General features: G+C 43.0%; 1 protein-coding gene across 1 annotated transcript in view; it reads right to left on the bottom strand.

The window, feature by feature from the left end:
* Window positions 1-542: 542 nt before the first annotated feature.
* scml2 (Scm polycomb group protein like 2) overlaps window positions 543-17,743 on the bottom strand; it is a 119,550-nt gene continuing 102,349 nt past the window's right edge. Inside the window, exons 15-17 of the mRNA XM_055644921.1 lie at window positions 7,160-7,423; window positions 2,090-2,253; window positions 543-1,969 (exon numbers count right to left, since the gene is read on the bottom strand). Coding sequence (XP_055500896.1) covers window positions 1,844-1,969; window positions 2,090-2,253; window positions 7,160-7,423 — 554 coding nt within the window. The 3' untranslated portion in view covers window positions 543-1,843. The remainder of the gene's footprint in view (window positions 1,970-2,089; window positions 2,254-7,159; window positions 7,424-17,743) is intronic.

The raw sequence follows: 17,743 nt of genomic DNA, 5'->3' as shown, positions 1-17,743 counted from the left end.
CACCCAAAACAATCTTGTCAGCGCTGCAGTATAGTGACGAGCAGCGATTTACTTAATGCAGGATTCCATAAAGAAGAATTAGATATCCTGGTCATTGAACAACTCACCTGCTCTTTCTATCCGAGGATCTACTGCAAGTTCTGACGGATTCCCAGTTTAACACCACATACATTCCAGAATTCATAAGAATGTTATCGAGTTGAAACACTCTAGTTTCACTTCCATTTCAGGCAACTCACTGTATGAAATGCATTACTTTGTTAGTTTTCAGAAATAAATCAGTCCTCTGCTTACTGACTGTCCTGCCATGGGAGGTTTCCCTTCATTTACTCAAAATCCACCAATAAAATATCTACAGAAAATAGGTCAGGTACCATCTGTGGAGAAAGGAAATTGTTAATTTTATTAGATGTTTCAGAGTTCTGCGGGTACCGATTCCACATTGCTCCAATGATGTCTAGTTCGGTCCTATAACTGTATCACAGTAAACATGATACTCGTGTCGACTTTCATAGACATTAACAGAGACGGTGAAACACAAAACTGACCAAAATCATTTATTTCTTGCCAAGATGTTTTATTATATATACAGTGCTTTGACTATTGCTTATTAGAATTGCAACAGAGAGAGATGCTCAGTTAAAACCAAAACAGGACTGTTTATAAACAATAACAAAGACTATTCTTAAATTATAACATGACTACACTTACAAAAGTTACACGAGTTTATATAACTACAAAATGTTTGTTAAGCATAAAGCATCTTTTCCCATAAGTGTTTCATTACCTATGCAAAAAATATTTTGCTTTTATTTTACTAAAAGGAAATTACCTTGTACAAAAAGGCAACCAGCAACAAAATAAACTATTTTCACAGACTACATGTGTAAAATAGTTACTTCTTCCAATTAATTTACTTATGAAATACATTCAAACTGTTACTGGCTAGGAAATGTTACATTCTTGTCCCTGATTTAATTTATCTTCACAGGCACAGATAGTAAAATTGATTACTATCAATATGTTAGATCTCACAGTGTATAAAAACATGGCTAGTTGACTAATCCATATAGTCAACAAATTATGTTTAAAAAAATTGAGGGTAAGAACATAGTATAAATGTAAATGTCTCAATGTAACCTTCCAAGACATTGTACTGGTCTAGTTTTCAATTACTGCATAACAATGTAAACTACTGTCTGACCCCAAAAGGTGTGACAGCATTAGTCTGGTTGAACATATGATACAAGACTGTTTGCTCCACTGGAGCATAGGAAGAGCTAGGTAAGAACAGTCACGGGATTTGCTAACAAGGCAAGAACACCTGATCATTCAAAAATCCTTCTAGTAATCTAGAAGCTTTGCATAAACATTTTAGTACAGTAAAATCCTGATGCAGATATCCTTTGGATTTTAGCTATTTTGGAAACAGGAAACAAACTGTATTTGTGGATTATCAGGTATTGCAAATGGAATATTGTAAAACGTGCATATTAAAATCAGGAACATACAATGAAAGGCCTGCATGACTAACTGCAGACTGAATTGTGTTTAAAGAATGAATGAATTTACAGAAATAGTATAAATGCACAATATTTAGCATTTTCAGCACCCTTGAAAACAAAAACGTACACAAACATCCTTTGACAATGATTAAAACAAGGGCCATTTCAATACTACATTGCAGGATGAAACTGTACATTTCTATAGCTTTAAATGTCTCATTAAACAGCAAAGCAGCCACTCCTCACAAGAGAAATCTGAAAAATATTTCACAAAAAGGATTTCAGTGGCTTTAGGGATCAAAATTTCCATCAGGTTGATGAAAAAATGTTATCCTCTGTTAGTACTTTCCATGCTTCAATCTTTCAATATGATAACAAAGCTTCAAAGCTGGACCCAACTTCAGCCCCATGTATTTCATTATCATGTCACTTCGCAGTAAGAGCAGTGCCTTTCCATCAATTTCCTGCAATACCATAAACACACATTAAAACATGTAAAGATGACAAATCTTGCCACAAAATAAGTGCTGATGAACAGGTATACTTGAAGAAAAATACTTCTGACAGCTCTGAAAAACACTTACATGTCTTCTGAAGAGATCTGCATGTGGTGCCAAAGCCATGGGATCTGCATCTTTAACAAACTTCATGACATCTTCAATAGACCAAGTTGAAGGATCTTTGCTATTAGTTCTTGGAGAGTCTCGTTCTGTCGAATGAAGGTCAGGTCCAGTAGTAGAACTTGCAGCTACATCAAAAAGTGCAAGATAAATATAAGCCAAACATCATAAAGCTCAAGGGTTGATAATTCTGCAATCCTTCCTATGAAATCTCCAAAAAGGCTTTCAACTTCTAAAATCATTTATTGTTGTTTTCAGAATGAATATCATCTTTTGTTTTTTTCAGATTTGTAGGTACCCACAGCTAAGTGTGGTTACAAGAGTCAATTTACTGTTCAGTTCACTTTAGTATAATGTAATTTCAAAAATATCCATTTTATGAACTAAAATTTGGAAGTGTAAACCAAAAGAAATTTCCTGCGAGTCAACAATGAACTGAGAATGTAAGCCACAAAGAAATTCAAAGTATATCAATATCACATTTTCATAACATTAAAATTGAATGGAATTGGGTGATGTGTGAAGTAATTCTGATCAGTTGCTAGCTCAATAATAGTTGAACCACAATTCTGATTGCACTTGCAATCAGAATAATTTGGGAGTCTTCCCTGTAACATCCTGTGTTCCCAAAATATTGTGTTATGCCGCAATTTGAGGTACATAAGTGTCCTTTGATCAAGCTAAAAAGGTCTGAGCTTTAGGTAATCTTTCATTTGTGGTCTGAGCTTTAGGTACCCTTTCATTTTAATTCTTCCCACATTCCATGTTATGAAACATTATAAACTGTTCAAACAGCATCTACCATCCCAGACCCAAATGGAGACACATGAGACTGCAGATTCTGGAAACTTGAGCAAAGTACAAACTACTGGAGGAACTCAGTGGACCATGCAGCACAATTTCATTTTCTCAACTTATCACCCTCCGCATTGGTTATTATCTTCTCATTCCCCCACAATCAACTCCCTCTTTATCTAGATTCGCCCATCACTTGCCGGCTCCTGCCCCTCATCTTGCCCTCACTCATTTCTTTCTATCGGCTATCTGCCCTCTACTCCAGTGCCCTACATCAGTCTGAAGAAAGAACCTGACCCACAATATCTGTCCATTTTTCCCCCACAGATGCTGCATTTCTAGTATGTTCTATTGTAGTAATAATAATAATAATAATACACTTTATTGTCATTGTAAATGCATACAACGAAATTTCAAGTGCACTGCCGAGTGGAGCTCCAATGTATCAGATAAATAATTACGAATAAAAAAACGGCAAGAAAACGTCAAGTCAAGTCCATAATGTGCAATATTTCACAGTATAGTGTTGTGGCAGTACAAAATATTGGCTATGGGGGCTGTGTGTTCAATGCAGAATTCAGACTGGTGATGGCCTTGGGGTAGTAACTGTTCGTTAATCTTGTGATGTGTGATTTGATGGACCTGTAACGCATTCCTGAGGGCAGAAGGGCAAACAAGTGATGTGCGGGATGAGATGAGTCCTTTAGTATGCGTGATGCCTTCCGCAGGCAATTGAGCTATAGATCTCTTCCAGGGACGGCAGGTGTGTGTTGGTGATCTTCTGGGCTGTATTCATGACTCTGCAGAGTCTTCTTGTCAGCCGCAGAACTGTTGCCATACCATACCAAGATGCCATGTGTCAGGACACTCTATGGCGCAACGGTAGAATGACACTAGCAGCTGTTGTGGCAAGTTGACTTTCCTGAGTGATCTTAGGAAGTAAAGCCGTTGTTGTGCCTTCTTTTGTTGACCACCTGAGATCTGCCGAGATGTGGGTGCCCAGGAACCTGAAACTGGAGACTTTGTCCACTCTTTCTCCGTTTATGTGCAGTGGGGGATGGTCACCTTGCTTCTTCCTGAAGTCAATGATTAGCTCTTTTATTTTTTTTGTATTGAGTGCTAAGTTGTTCTCTGAGCACCAGTCTATTAATCTCTGTACCTCCTCCCTGTATGCTGACTCATCGCCCTCAGTGATCAACCCCGCCACTGTCGTGTCGTCTGCAAGTTTTATGATGGTGTTTGTGTTGTGGGTTGGTATGCAGTCATAGGTATAGAGGGAGTGGAGGAGGGGACTTAGCACACAGCCTTGTGGAACTCCTGTGCAGAGTGTCAGAGTGGGGGAGTGGTGGGGTCCCATCCTGACTGACTGCGGCTGTAAGGAAGTCCTTAATCCATAGACAGATGTTGTGTTCGAAGCCTAGGTCGGACATCTTGGAGACCAGTCTACTGGGTACGATTGTGTTGAATGAGCTGTAATCCACAAATAGCAGTTGTGCGTATGCTCCCCATTGTTCTAGGTGGAGCAGCACAGTATGGAGAGCAGTGGCAATGGCGTCTTCTGTTGATCTGTTTGCTCTGTATGCATATTGGTGTGGATCCAGGGTTGATGGGAGAACGGCCTTGATGTGCTTAAGGACCAATCTCTCCAGGCACTTCATGATGATTGGTGTTAGTGCAACCGGCCTGTAGTCATTGAGACAGGTTATGGCAGTCTGCTTCGGAACTGGCACTATTTACGATGTTTTTAGGCATGTGGGGACCATGCATTGTGCCAGAGATTGATTGAAATTTTTTGTAAATATGTCAGTTAACTCAACACCACAGTCTCTGCGAACCCGTCCGGACCTGCTGCCTTCCGTATGTTAACATTCCGGAGTGTGTGTGTGTGGCATCAGCAGTATGTATGATGAGTGTCTGGCTGTTGGGTGTTGGAGTGGAAGTAGTGGGCATGACTGTCTCTCATGGCGGCCTAAGAAGTGGTTGAGCTGTTCTGCTAGAGGGGCACTGTTGCTGGTGGATGAGTTGGTATCCTTTTTGTAGTTCGTGATGTGCCGTATACCTTGCCATACTCGACGGGGAAGTCTGAGTTGTTAAAGTGACTATCGATCCTTCGCTTATAGGCTGCTTTGGCGTTCCTGATGCCCCTCTTCGTCGGACCTGGCCGCACTATACAGCTCTGTGTTGCCGGCCTGAAAAGCCACATTGCGGGCTTTTAAAAGCAGTCGGACGCCTTTGGTCATCCATGGCTTGTTGTTGGGAGGGATACGGATGCGTTTAATGTTGGTGACATTGTCTACACAGTTTTTTATGTAAAAATGTACAGTGGAGGCATCGGAGTCAAACTAGACTAAGTGCAGCTCCCCCAACTAAATATTCCACCACTCATGCATAGCCCCCAACTGTGCAGGTGCAGCTCATTTCCTCTCATCCCCTTCCTCTTTCCCCCTCCCCAATCCCTTCCTCACCTCTCCCTCTCTATCCCACTATCGCTCCTCACCTCCCCCACTGCCCTCCTCTCCCTCTATACCCTTCCTTCCCCACACTACCCTCCCTACTCCTCCTCTCCCTCAATCTCCCCACTAACCTCCCCAGGATCTTTCCCCTCCTCCTCCCCTCCCCAATTCCTCTCACCTCTCCCTCCGTCTCCTTTCCCCTACCGTCACTCCCTCCCTCCTATTCCCCCCCACTATACCTCACTTCCCCCACTGCCCTCCTCTCTCTCTATTCCCCAATCCTTACCTCCCCCCCTCCTCTCCCTCTACCCTCCCTCCTCCCCCACCAGACATGAGACAGGAAAAAAAAGAGAAAAAATGGAAGAATAGATTTCTCAGCAGATTTTGAAATTCCGCGGCGGCCTCACCACCGCAGTGCCTCCTGGATCGCTGCGTAGAACCCCGGCTGGGGCCTCGCGGGTATAAGCCCGGGTCGGATGAGGCTGCTGACGGCGCCCGGCTGGGCATCATGGAAGCCGCGAAGTAGGCTCAGCCACTTGGCACCACAGAGGCACCCACAGACGCAGCTTAAACCGGCAGAGCGTTAGTGATGCTCACTCCTGCACTCCTTCAGCTTTATATTCTCCTCGCCGGGCGCCGCCCATGACTGACAGCGGTCCCGGCCAATCAGTGAGGCGATAGTGCAGGAAGGGCCGTCGCCATCCCGGTGAATGACAGGAGAGGAGGCCAATCTGCGTGGCGGCGACCAATCTGCGCATGCGCGGTTTTAAAGATTTTTAAACCTGAATAACTGAAAATATACCATAGATCGGAACAAATCTTGTTGCCCTTGCTGCACAGGAGAAAGGTGAGTAAGGTGGCGAAAAACTGTAGCACTATCGCGTACCTTTTTGCACAAATAGAAAAAAAACGCAAAACCGGAAGAGCACAAGATCATAGTTTTAGTTATGTATGGATAGATAGAAAGATAATATTGTGATTGAAAATCCTGTTCATTATAAACGGTTGCATTACATAATCTGCTCTCCTTTGAATTAAATCTTGTTCGATTTATACATAGAATACAACCAAAGTTAGATTTTATTTATTTAAACAACTTTAGATGACACATTAACAAATGTTTCAAATAAAATTACTTAAACTGCTCCATAAATGTTTTCTCCCAACATGAAATCACTAATTAACTCAACTCTGTGGTTAAGAGTTATGCCCTCAGTTGCCTAAGCATGATGCTATGGACATCTTTCCCCAAATGTTTTTGCTTTTCAATATCCTTTTAAAATTCTGCCAAGCTTTTGAAAACCTTTCCTAATGTGGGTCGGTGCAAGTCTTGATCAATAACACAAAAGCATTTGTAATACAAAAACTGATGTTGGAAATTTCAAATTAGAACAGGAAATGTTTTATATACTCAGCACTTCCGGTTATATCTGCAGAGAGTGAAATGGAATGAATGTTTCAATTAATTTTGAGCACTTTCTATACAAATGCAAGTAATACTGTGCAAAATTTATCTGTCTAATACTACATCAAAAAATTGAGGTTTTAAGATTGTTGGCATGTAAAACCACTGTGATGAGGACCACCGACTCTTCTTAAGTGTTACTGCACTGACCGAAAGGAAAACAACCACTTCAAAGTGCAACCTGGAAATACCCATTCATACCATCATATTTTCTTTTCATTGCTTTAACTATGCAATCCTTGTGTCATAAATAATATGCTTACACAGCTGACAACAAATAAGCGGTCAAGAAAAATCATGTTGCAATGCTTAATTACTTACCTTCTATTCTCCTTTGCATTCGGGCTCTGTTAACATCGTAGTAACCATTATTTGCTGCGGAGTTTGAAGCCACTCTTCGTAAAGTTGATGTAGAGTTTGAGGTAGAACAGGATGGTACAACTGAATTTCTGAAAACAAGTTTATTTCCTGAGTTACGATATTCACTTGAATTTCGTTGAGAGGGGCTAGGTGGTTTAGCAGAATCCAAGGTCTCCGAATATTTGTGTTCCTTTGGTGTAACATTATCTTCTGCAGGTAATATTTCTACAAAAGGTATAAATGAAATGATGAGAACCTGCTAAATGCTAAAATCATGATTTAGAAATAAGCTTTTTAAAATCTTCATCTCAAATTGTACGTGCTGTTTGTATAACTGTGCACATTTGTGTAAATCATATCTTTGTTGATTTCCTATGCACAAAATTAGGCTGTTATTTTCCATTTTATAAAGATTCATGGAATAATTGTTCAACATTACAAATTATTTTTTTCACATTAAGCAATAACCTGGCATTAATTTTTCAATCAGAAAACCATCATTTATCTGCCAATGTCATCAATTGGCTTTCATTTGAACTGGCTCATTTCTGAGATTTGGTTCCACTAAGAAGAGAAAATGTTTAGCAGAAATAACTTGTAGCATAGGTTACTTCATAATGCGTAGTTAACCAACCAACATAATCAAGGAGCACTCACACCCATCATTCCCTCTTCTCTCCCATTGGGCAAAAGATTCAAAAGCTTGAAAACACGACATCTTGTGCTGTTCAATGATTGCAACATGGCCTGGCATGTCAATTCCAATGCATAGATACACAAGGCTGCAGAGAGTGGATGACTTAGCTTCTCTAGAAGATGGCATCTAACATCAAGGATCCCTACCGTCCATGCCATCCTTTCTCGCTGCTACCATTGCGCTGGAGGTACAGAAGCCTAAAGCCCCACACCACCACGAACAGGAATAGCTACTTTCTTACAATCATCAGATTCTAAAACAGACTTGCATAACCCTAATCCTACCTCAGCAACAGAACACACCATATTTCATCTGTAATTAAATATATGCAGGATTCAAGGATTCGGATGGATGAATGGAGGAAGCAAAGAGCACAATAAACAATTTATTAAAGCAAACACAAGTAAAACACAGAAACACTATCAATAAATAAACAATCTAAAATAACTCTTACACCCCTCTGCATATTCCAAGTCACCTGTCCGCACTGGCCACACACCAAAGTCCAAGCTCCTCCTCCCTCTCCTTGAAGCTCTTTTCTCTCCCCGAAGATGAAGCTCATGCTCTCATGGTCGAAGCATGTATTTATATAATAATGTTATCTCTAAGAACAACAGGTGATTATGTGTCAAGCTAGCTATCTTCCTTGGTTGCTTAATGGCGTGAGTTATGTGTCCTATCAGACACCGAGCTGGTCTTGGATGTCTCTGGGAAAGCAAAGCGAATCTCAGTGACCTCGCAGGTATCCTCATAATCTACTGGTCCCTTTGAATTGGCCCAAGCCCAAAAACATCTACTTGTTTTCTAAAGAAGGGTTTGAAATGCGGTGCTGCTAATTTAGCTGACAATTCCATTTTAGTTCACAATCTGTTTAACCCTTACATTAGACCATCTCTTGAACTACCATGTACTTGTATTCTCATTGTGTTTTGCAGTCTTTTTCTTTTTACTTTATGTTTTGTGTGTGTGCGCACCTATGATACTGCTGCAAATAAGATTTTCATTGTACCTGAACATCACCGTACATAGAACAGAAAAATCCAACACAAGAACAGGTCCTCGCTCAAAATGTCTGTGCTGAACATGATGCCAAGATAAACTAATCCCAACTTCCTGCACATGATCTCTATCCTTGCATTTCCTGCATATCCATGTACTTATCTAAAAAAAATTGCTCACCCGCTGAGTTTCTCCAGCATTTATGTCTACCTTCTATCATATCTGCCTCCACAACCTCACCTGGTAAAGCAATCCATGCACCTACCACCCTTTGTGTGAAAAACTTTGTCTCACTCACCTTAAAGCTATGCCCTCTAGTCTTTGACATTTTCCACCCTGGAAAAAGAGTCTCACTGTCTACCATATCTGTGCATCTCATTCTAATATTTCTATCAGATCTCCCCTCAACCTTTGGCGTTCCAGAGAAAACAATTCAATCTGTCCAGCCTATCCTTATAATTTACACCTTCTAATCCAGGCAGTATTCTCTTCTGCACCCTCTCCAAAGCCTTCACATCCTTCTGTATTGGGGGCGACCAGAACTGTTTGCAATATAGCCTAACCAAAATCCTATAAAGCTGCATCATTCCTGACTCTTATACTCAATGACGAATGAAGGTAAGCATACCATATGGATTATTTACCATTCTATCTACTTGTGTTGCTACTTTCAGGGATATATGCACTTGGACCCCAAGATCCCTCTGTACATCAATGCTGTTCAGGGTGTTGCCATTAACTGTAAACATCTCCCATACATTTGACCTCCACAAAGTGCAACACACAGCTGATCAATATTCCCCCACTGTATACATTGACAGTCCACCTCACAGTCCGCAACTCCAGCAATCTTGGAGCCGACTGCAAACCTACTAACCGACCCATCTACATTTATGTACAGGATATATCTATAGTCATGTATATCTATTTATAACTATAGTTATGTATATCTATATATCTATATCTATAGAAACATAGAAAAATAGGTGCAGGAGTAGGCCATTCGGCCCTTCAAGCCAGCAACGCCATTCAATATGATCATGGCTGATCATCTAAATTCAGTACCACGTTCCTGCTTTTTCCCCATATCCCTTGATTCCTTTAGCTCCAAGAGCTAAATCTAACTCTCTCTTGAAAACATCCAGTGAATTGGCCCCCACTGCCTTCTGTGGCAGAAAATTCCAGAGATTCATTTTTCCTCATCTCAGTCCTAAATGGCCTACCCCTTATTCTAAAACTGTGATCCCTGGTTCTGGTCTCAACCAACATCGGGAACATTTTTCCTGCATCTAGCATGTCCAATCCTTTAAGAATTTTATATGTTTCTATAAGATCCCCTCTTGTCCATCTAAATTCCAGTGAATACAAGGTCAGTCGACCCATTCTTTCATCATATGTCAGCCCCACCATCCTGGGAATTAACCTGGTGAACCTACGCTGCACTCCCTCAATAGCAATAATATCGTTCCTCAAATTAGGAGACCAAAATTGCACACAACACTCCAGGTATGGTCTCACCAGGGCCCTATACAACTGCAGTAGGACCTCCTTTCTCCTAAACTCAAATCCTCTCACCATGAAGGCCAACATGCCATAAGCTTTGTTCACTACCTGCTCTACCTGCATGCTTACTTTCAGTGATTGATGTACAAGCACACCCAGGTCTCGTTGAACCTCCCCTTTCCTAACCTGACACCATTCAGATAATATTCCGCCTTCCTGTTCTTGCCACCAAAGCGAATAACCTCACATTGGGGAGGGAGATTGCAACCTTCACGTGATCTGCCCTGTTTCGACTAATGCAATCATCCTGGTGTGCACAATCAAATAAGTTCAAATAGAACAAGTTGTCCTACAACTTTAGGCTGTGCATGTCATATGCAAGAAGAAGACCTCACATTTATGTTTAAGAAAGAACTGCAGATGCTGAAAAAATCTCACATTTATCCACATTATACTGCATCTGCCATGCATCTGTCCACTTGCCCAACCTATCCAAGTCACCCTGTAGCCTCATCGTAGCTCACACTGCCACCCAGCTTTGTGTCATCCGCAAACTTGAAGATGTCACATTTAATTCCCTCGTCTAAATCGTTAATATATATTGTAAATAACTGAGGTCCCAGCTTCGGACATACGTCACCCCACTAGTGACTGCCTGCATTCTGAAAAGGACCCGTTAATTCCTACTCTTTGCTTCCTGTCTGCCAACTCTCTATCCATGTCAATACCATGTGCTCTAATTTTGCACACTAATCTCTTGTGTGGAACCTTGTCAAAGGCTTTTTGAAAGTCCAGATACACCACATCCACTGGCTCTCCCTTATCCATTCTACTTGTTACATCCTCAAAAAATTCCAGAAGATTAGTCAAGCATGATTTCATCTACATAAATCCATGCTGACCTTGACAGATCCTGTCACTGCTTTCCAAATGCGCTGCTATAACATCTTTAACAATCGACTCAAGCATCTTCCCCACTGCCGATGTAAGGCTAACTGGTCAATAATTCCCCGATTTCTCTCTCTCCCTCCTTTCTTAAAAAGTGCGGTTACATTGGATCAGTTCCGGTGGACTGGAGGGTAGCCAGAGTCGAGAGAACATTGGAAAATGACCACCAATGTTTCCACGATGTTTTGGCCTACCGTCTTGAGCACTCTGGGATGCAGACCATCAGGCCCTGGGGATTTATCTGCCTTCAGTCCCAACAGTTTACCCAACACCATTTCCTGACTAATGTGGATTCCCTTCAGATCCTCCATCCTACTAGATCCTCGGTCCCCTAGTATTTCAGGGAGATTGTGTCTTCCTTAGAGAAGACAGAACCAAAGTACTCATTTAACTATTCTGCCATTTCTTTGTTTCCAATTATTAATTCTCCAGGACCTACATTTGTCTTCACTAATCTCCTTTTTACATATCTAAAGATGCATTTAGTCAGTTTTTATATTCCCTGCAAGCTTTCTTTCATGCTCTTCTTACCCCACTTAATTAACCCCTTTGTCCTCTTCTGTTGAGTATTAAATTTCTCCCAGTCTGGTTTGCTGCTTCCTCTGGCCAATGTATATGCCTTTTCGTTGGATTTAACACTGTCCTCGATTTCCCTCATTAGCCACGGTTGAGCCAATTTTTATTTTTTCACCAGACGGGGATGAACAATTTTTGGAGTTCATCCATGAGGTCTTTAAATTTTTGCCATTGCATCTCCACGGACAACCCTTTAAGTATAATTTGCCAGTCTTTTCTCGCCAATTCCCATCTCATACCTTCAAAGTTTCCTTTCTTTAAGTTCAGGAGCCTGGTCTCTGAATTAACCATGTCACTTTCCATCCTAATGCAGAATTCCACCATATTATGGTCACTCTTGACCAAGGGGCTTTGCACAACAAGATTGCTAACTAATCCTTCCTCATTACATATACCCAGTCTAGGATGGCCTGTCCTCTAGTCGGTTCTTCTACACTGGTTTAAAAAACCATCCCGTATACATCCCAGAAAATCCTCCTCCTCAGCGCTGCTACCAATTTGATTGGCCCAATCAAGATATCAATATATGTAGATTAAAGTCACCCATGATAACTCATGTACCTTTACTACATGCATCCCAAATTGCCTGCTTGATGCTATCCTCAACCTCCCTACTGCTGTTTGATGGTCTGTATACAACTCCAACAAGCGTTTTCTGCCCTTGGCTATTTCGCAATACTATCCATACCGATTCTACAGCATCCAAGCTAATGTCTCTCCTTGCTATTGCATAAATCTCCTCTTTAACCAGCAATGCCACCCCACCTCCTCTTCCTTTCTGTCTATCCTTCCCGAATATCAAATGCCCCTGCATGTTTAGCTTCCAGCCTTGGTCACCCTGGAGCCATGTCTCCGTAATTCCAATTATATCCTACTCAACAACTAACTGCACATTCAATTCATCCACCTTATTACAAATGCTCCTCGCATTAAGGCACAAAGCTTTCAGGTTTGTTTTTCTTATCTCCCTTCTACCTTTTGCTTCTGTCCTCCTTTTATGCACCCCCCCCCCCGCCCCACCTGTTTAGTTAAAACCCATCCGTGCAGTAGTAGCAAACCTGCCAGCCAAAATGTCCGTCCCCCTCCAATTAAGGAACAACCCATCCCTTTTGTACAGGTCACCCCTGCCCCAGAAGAGATCCTAGTGATCTAGAAATATAAATTCCTGCCCCCTGCACCAACTCCTTTGGCACACATTCAGATCCCCTATCTCCCTGCTCCTACCCTCACTAGCACGAGGTACTGGAAGCAACCCAGAGATAAATACCCTAGAAGTCCTGCTTTGCAGCCTCCTACTTAGTTCTCTATACTCGTGTTACAGAATCTCCTTCCTCTTCTTACCCGCGTCATTTGTGCCTACATGCACAACTACTTCCGGCTGTTCATCTTCCCTCTCGAGGATGTTCTTAAGTCGGTCTGAGACATTTTGAACCCTGGCACCACCTTCCTCGAGTCTCGCCTGTAGCCACAGAATCTCCTGTCCACACCTCTGATAATGGAGTCACCCACCACTATGGCTCTGCCTGATGTCGGTCTTGCCAGTCTAGCCTCAGTGCCTAGATTCGACTCAGACCTGTCCGCCGCACGGACTGGCAGCGTCTGCCCCGACAGCTCCCAAGAGGGTGTACCTGTTTTCAAGAGGCACTTCCACCGAGGTCTCCCGCACTAGTTTCACCCCCTTCCTTTCCGACTCTAACCGTCTTATACTGTTGGAGTGACGACCTGACTGTAGGTCCTGTCCAGGAACTTACATATAGTTATGTATATCTATATATCTATGTACATCTATATATATCTATACATAGATCTCTTTCCCTCTCTATAATAATATATATAAATATCTATTGTTATGTATATCTATATATCTATCAATATCTTCCATACCAGGGCATGGGAGATGTCCTCATTCTTTAGGAAAAGGCGGTTGCCCACTTCCATTCTAGATGAGTCACTCACTGGGGTCTCCTCGATATCCCACAGCTCCGCTCTGACTCCCCTCCCCCCATTCGTAACAAGGACAGAGTCCCCCTTGTCCTCACCTTCCACCCCATCAGCTGTTGCATACAGCATATAATCCTCCAATATTTTTGCCACCTCCGACGGGATTCCACTACTGGCCACATCTTCTCATCTCCACCGTTCTGCTTTACGCGGAGACCGTTCCCCCCCGAAACTCCATGGTCAACTCATCCCTTCCCACCCAAACCACCTCTTCCCCAGGTACTTTCCCCTGCAACCGCAGGACATGCAACACCCGTCCCTTTACCTCCTCCCTCGACTCCAATCAAAGGACTCAAACAGTCTTTCCAGGTGAGGCAGAGGTTCACTTTCACCTCTTCCAACCTCATCTACTGTATCCACTGATCCAGGTGTCAACTTCTCTACATCGGCGAGATCAAGCGCAGGCTCGGCCATAGTTTCACTGAACACCTCTGCTCAGTCTCTTAACCTACCTGATCTCCCAGTGGCTCAGCACTTCATCTCCCCCCTCCAATTCCCAATCTCACCTTTCTGTCCTGGGCCTCCTCCATTGTCAGAGTGAGGCCCAGCACAAATTGGAGGAACAGCACGTCATATTTTGCTTGGGTAGTTTACACCCCAGCGGTATGAACATTGACTTCTCTAACTTCAGATAGCCCTTGCTTTCTCTCTCTCTATCCCCTTCCCAGTTCTCCTATGAGTCTTACTGTCTCCGACTACATGCTATCTTTGTCTAGCACCCTCCCCTGACATCAGTCTGAAGAAGGGTCACGACCCAAAACGTCGCCCATTCCTTCTCTCCAGAGATGCTGCCTCACCCGCTCAGTTACTCCAGCTTTTTGTGTCTATCAGTATCTATAGTTATGTATATCTCTATCCTTCTAGCTGGTTTTTATTGTTTATTGTCATGTGTACCGAGGTACATTGAAAAGCTTTTGTTGCGTGGTAACCAGTCAGCGGAAACAATACATCATTACAATCGAGCCATTTACAATGTATAGATACATGATAAGGGAATAAGGTTTAGTACAAGGTAAAGCCAGTAAAGTTCGATCAAAGATAGTCCGAGGGTCACCAACGAGGTAGATAGTAGTTCAGGATCACTCTCTAGTTATGGTAGGATAATGCAGTTGCCTGATAACAGCTGGGAAGGAACTGTCCCTGAATCTGGAGGTGTGTGTTTTCACACTTCTATACCTTTTGCCCGATGGGAGAGAGAAGAGGGAGTGACCAGGGTGAAACTTTAACTTGATTATGTTGCTGGCCTTGTTGAGACAGCGTGAAGTATAAATGGAGTCAATGGAAGGGAGGTTGGTTTGAATGATGGTCTGAACTGCATCTACAATTCGCTGCAATTTCTTGTGGTCTTGGATGGAGCTGTTCCCAAACCAAGCTGCGATGCATCCCGTTAAAATGCTTTCTATGGCGCATCTCTAGATGTTGGTGAGAGCTGTTGAGGACATGCCGAATGTCCTAAGCCTTCTAAGGAAGTAGAGGCGTTGTACTTTCTTGGATGTTGCTTCTATATGGGTGGTCCTGCATAAGTAGATAGTGATATTGACTCCTCAGAATTCAGCGCCATCAATGCAAACCGAGATATGTGTACCGCTTCGCTTCCTGCAGTCGATCATTATCTCCATTGCCATTGAGAGAAAGGTTCTCAATCTCCTTCCGGTACTCCGTCTCATCGGTTTTTGATATCCGGTCCAAAACAGTGTCGTCTGCGAATTTGAAAATTGAATTAGATTTGTACATGGCTGCACAGGTGTGGGTGTGCAAGGAGTAAAGGGGGCTGAGAACGCATCCTTGTGGAGCACGAGTGTTGAGGATTATCGTAGAGGATGATTTGTCCCCTATCCTCACTGATTGTGGTTTGTTGGTCAGGAAGTCGATGATCCAGCTGCAGAGACGAGTGCTCTCCAAGTCCCAGTCTGGTGATACGCTTGGATGGTATAATGGTGTTAAAGGCACATATCTATATCTATCTTTATTTATATCTATCTATATGTATCTCAAACCTGCGTGGCACACACAGAAAAAATATATATATTACACACATCCGCACAATATTTACGCAATGTCAATAAATCTGACTTGGTGTGACAGATGAAAAAAGCAAACAATTCCGGTCAACAAAATTGATTTAACATTTCATCCACATTGGGTAGATGGAACATTCCAAAAGCAAATATTTATGCTCGTTACTAGGGCAACATATAGGATTACAAGCATATTTTCCAAGCATCTGAAAGAAATGGTGTCATTCAATGTCACCAGATGAGTGCAAACTTAAATGGTAAGTTATACAATTAGCGTTAATTTGCGTTACCCAAATCTTCATAACTTCATAAATGCAGGATGGGCAGGTTACTCAAAATAACCCCATAATAGCTTGTCTCAGCAAATGAGGTGCCACTGCATTTTGTGATATCAGTGCATATTACATATGCTCTGCAGCAATTCACTAAGGGATGGTTTGAGGAAAACATGAAGCTGTGGCATGACACTAGAGTTGCTGCCAGATCACAGAGACTTGGGCCCACAGCATCATGTGGAGCAGATGACCTGTCCTCATAAGCCTGCTCAATACTCATTTTGTCAATTGAACCACTACCTAGCAGTTCCACAAACTAACTTTAAACTCTATCTCACTTAAAAGCCACAGGAAAAAACAAAGTGAATTACATTACTGCACAACATCTCGGTTGCTGTGTTTGGACAAACCAAGCATTTAATAAGGTACAGCTGTCCTGTTGCAGGGAGACTATATGGTGCCCCTCTGAAACCAAGCATTTAATAAGGCCAGCTGTCCTGGCAAGATCATGTGGAGCCACTCTTCCTTACGGTTTGTCAAAAATTTACAGATTTGTACAACATAATGGGCTGGATCATCCTATCCTAAGTATGAATATTACTACAGATTTACCTGCAGTCGTAACACATGGCGCTCGATGTCACTGACAGGCTTGCCAATCTCCTATCCCAGTACACTGGGCTGATTCCACTAGAAAGCACTGGTGCATGCTACATTTTGTGCGGGGTGTCAATTACTAGTTTTCGTACCCGAGTCTTTAACTGTATTCACCCTCACAATGTATTGTGAAGACGATTAAATAATTGATAGAAAAAGCAACAAAAAAAAAACAACTGGAGGAACTGAGCAGGCATGGAGCATCTGTGGAGCAAAATGGACGTACGATGTTTCAGTTTGGGACTCAAAACATCTGAAGGGGCCCACACTCACAATCCTGGTGAGGACGCGACTATTATTCAAGTCGCGTCCTCGCCCCCCCCGCCTCCCCCCACAGCGGCCTACCTACCTGGATTGGCGCGGCCTTTCCTGCTGGGATCTACCGGAGCTCCAGCAGCGGCAGGACAGCGCTGGAACATCGCAGGCTGGCGATGCCTTACCGGGGGTCGCCGTCTGGAGCCCGGAGTGCTGGACCTGCTGTACCGACATCCTGGAGCTGCGGTTTGCGGAGCTCCCAACGCGGGCGGCGCTGATGGACAGCGCGGGGTCCTGTGACTCTGCCCGGCTCGGCCTGTGGACTCAGGAGCTGCAGACTCCGGCAGCGGGAGGCGGCTGATCAGGAGGTCCGGGCCGCTGAGGAGGAGGATGCTCACCGTCGGGGTTCGGCGTCGGCGTTCCACCAGCCCGGCGTGAGGGCCTGAACATCGGGCCACCCGGGGCGGCGACTGCGGGTGCTCGGAAGGCCCCGACCACGGATGAACACGGAGAGTAGGCTGGCTGGACTATGGTGCCATCCTCACCTTGGTGCCATTTATGTTATGTTGTGTCGTGGACTTTCTGTGTTTGTGCTTTTTTTAAATTCAATTTCAAT

Source organism: Leucoraja erinacea, chromosome 13 (genome assembly GCF_028641065.1).
Source record: "Leucoraja erinacea ecotype New England chromosome 13, Leri_hhj_1, whole genome shotgun sequence".
NCBI classification, from domain to species: Eukaryota; Metazoa; Chordata; class Chondrichthyes; order Rajiformes; family Rajidae; genus Leucoraja; species Leucoraja erinaceus.
The sequence above is the reverse complement of the archived record's forward strand: the minus strand, read 5'-3'. Positions and strand labels throughout refer to the sequence as shown.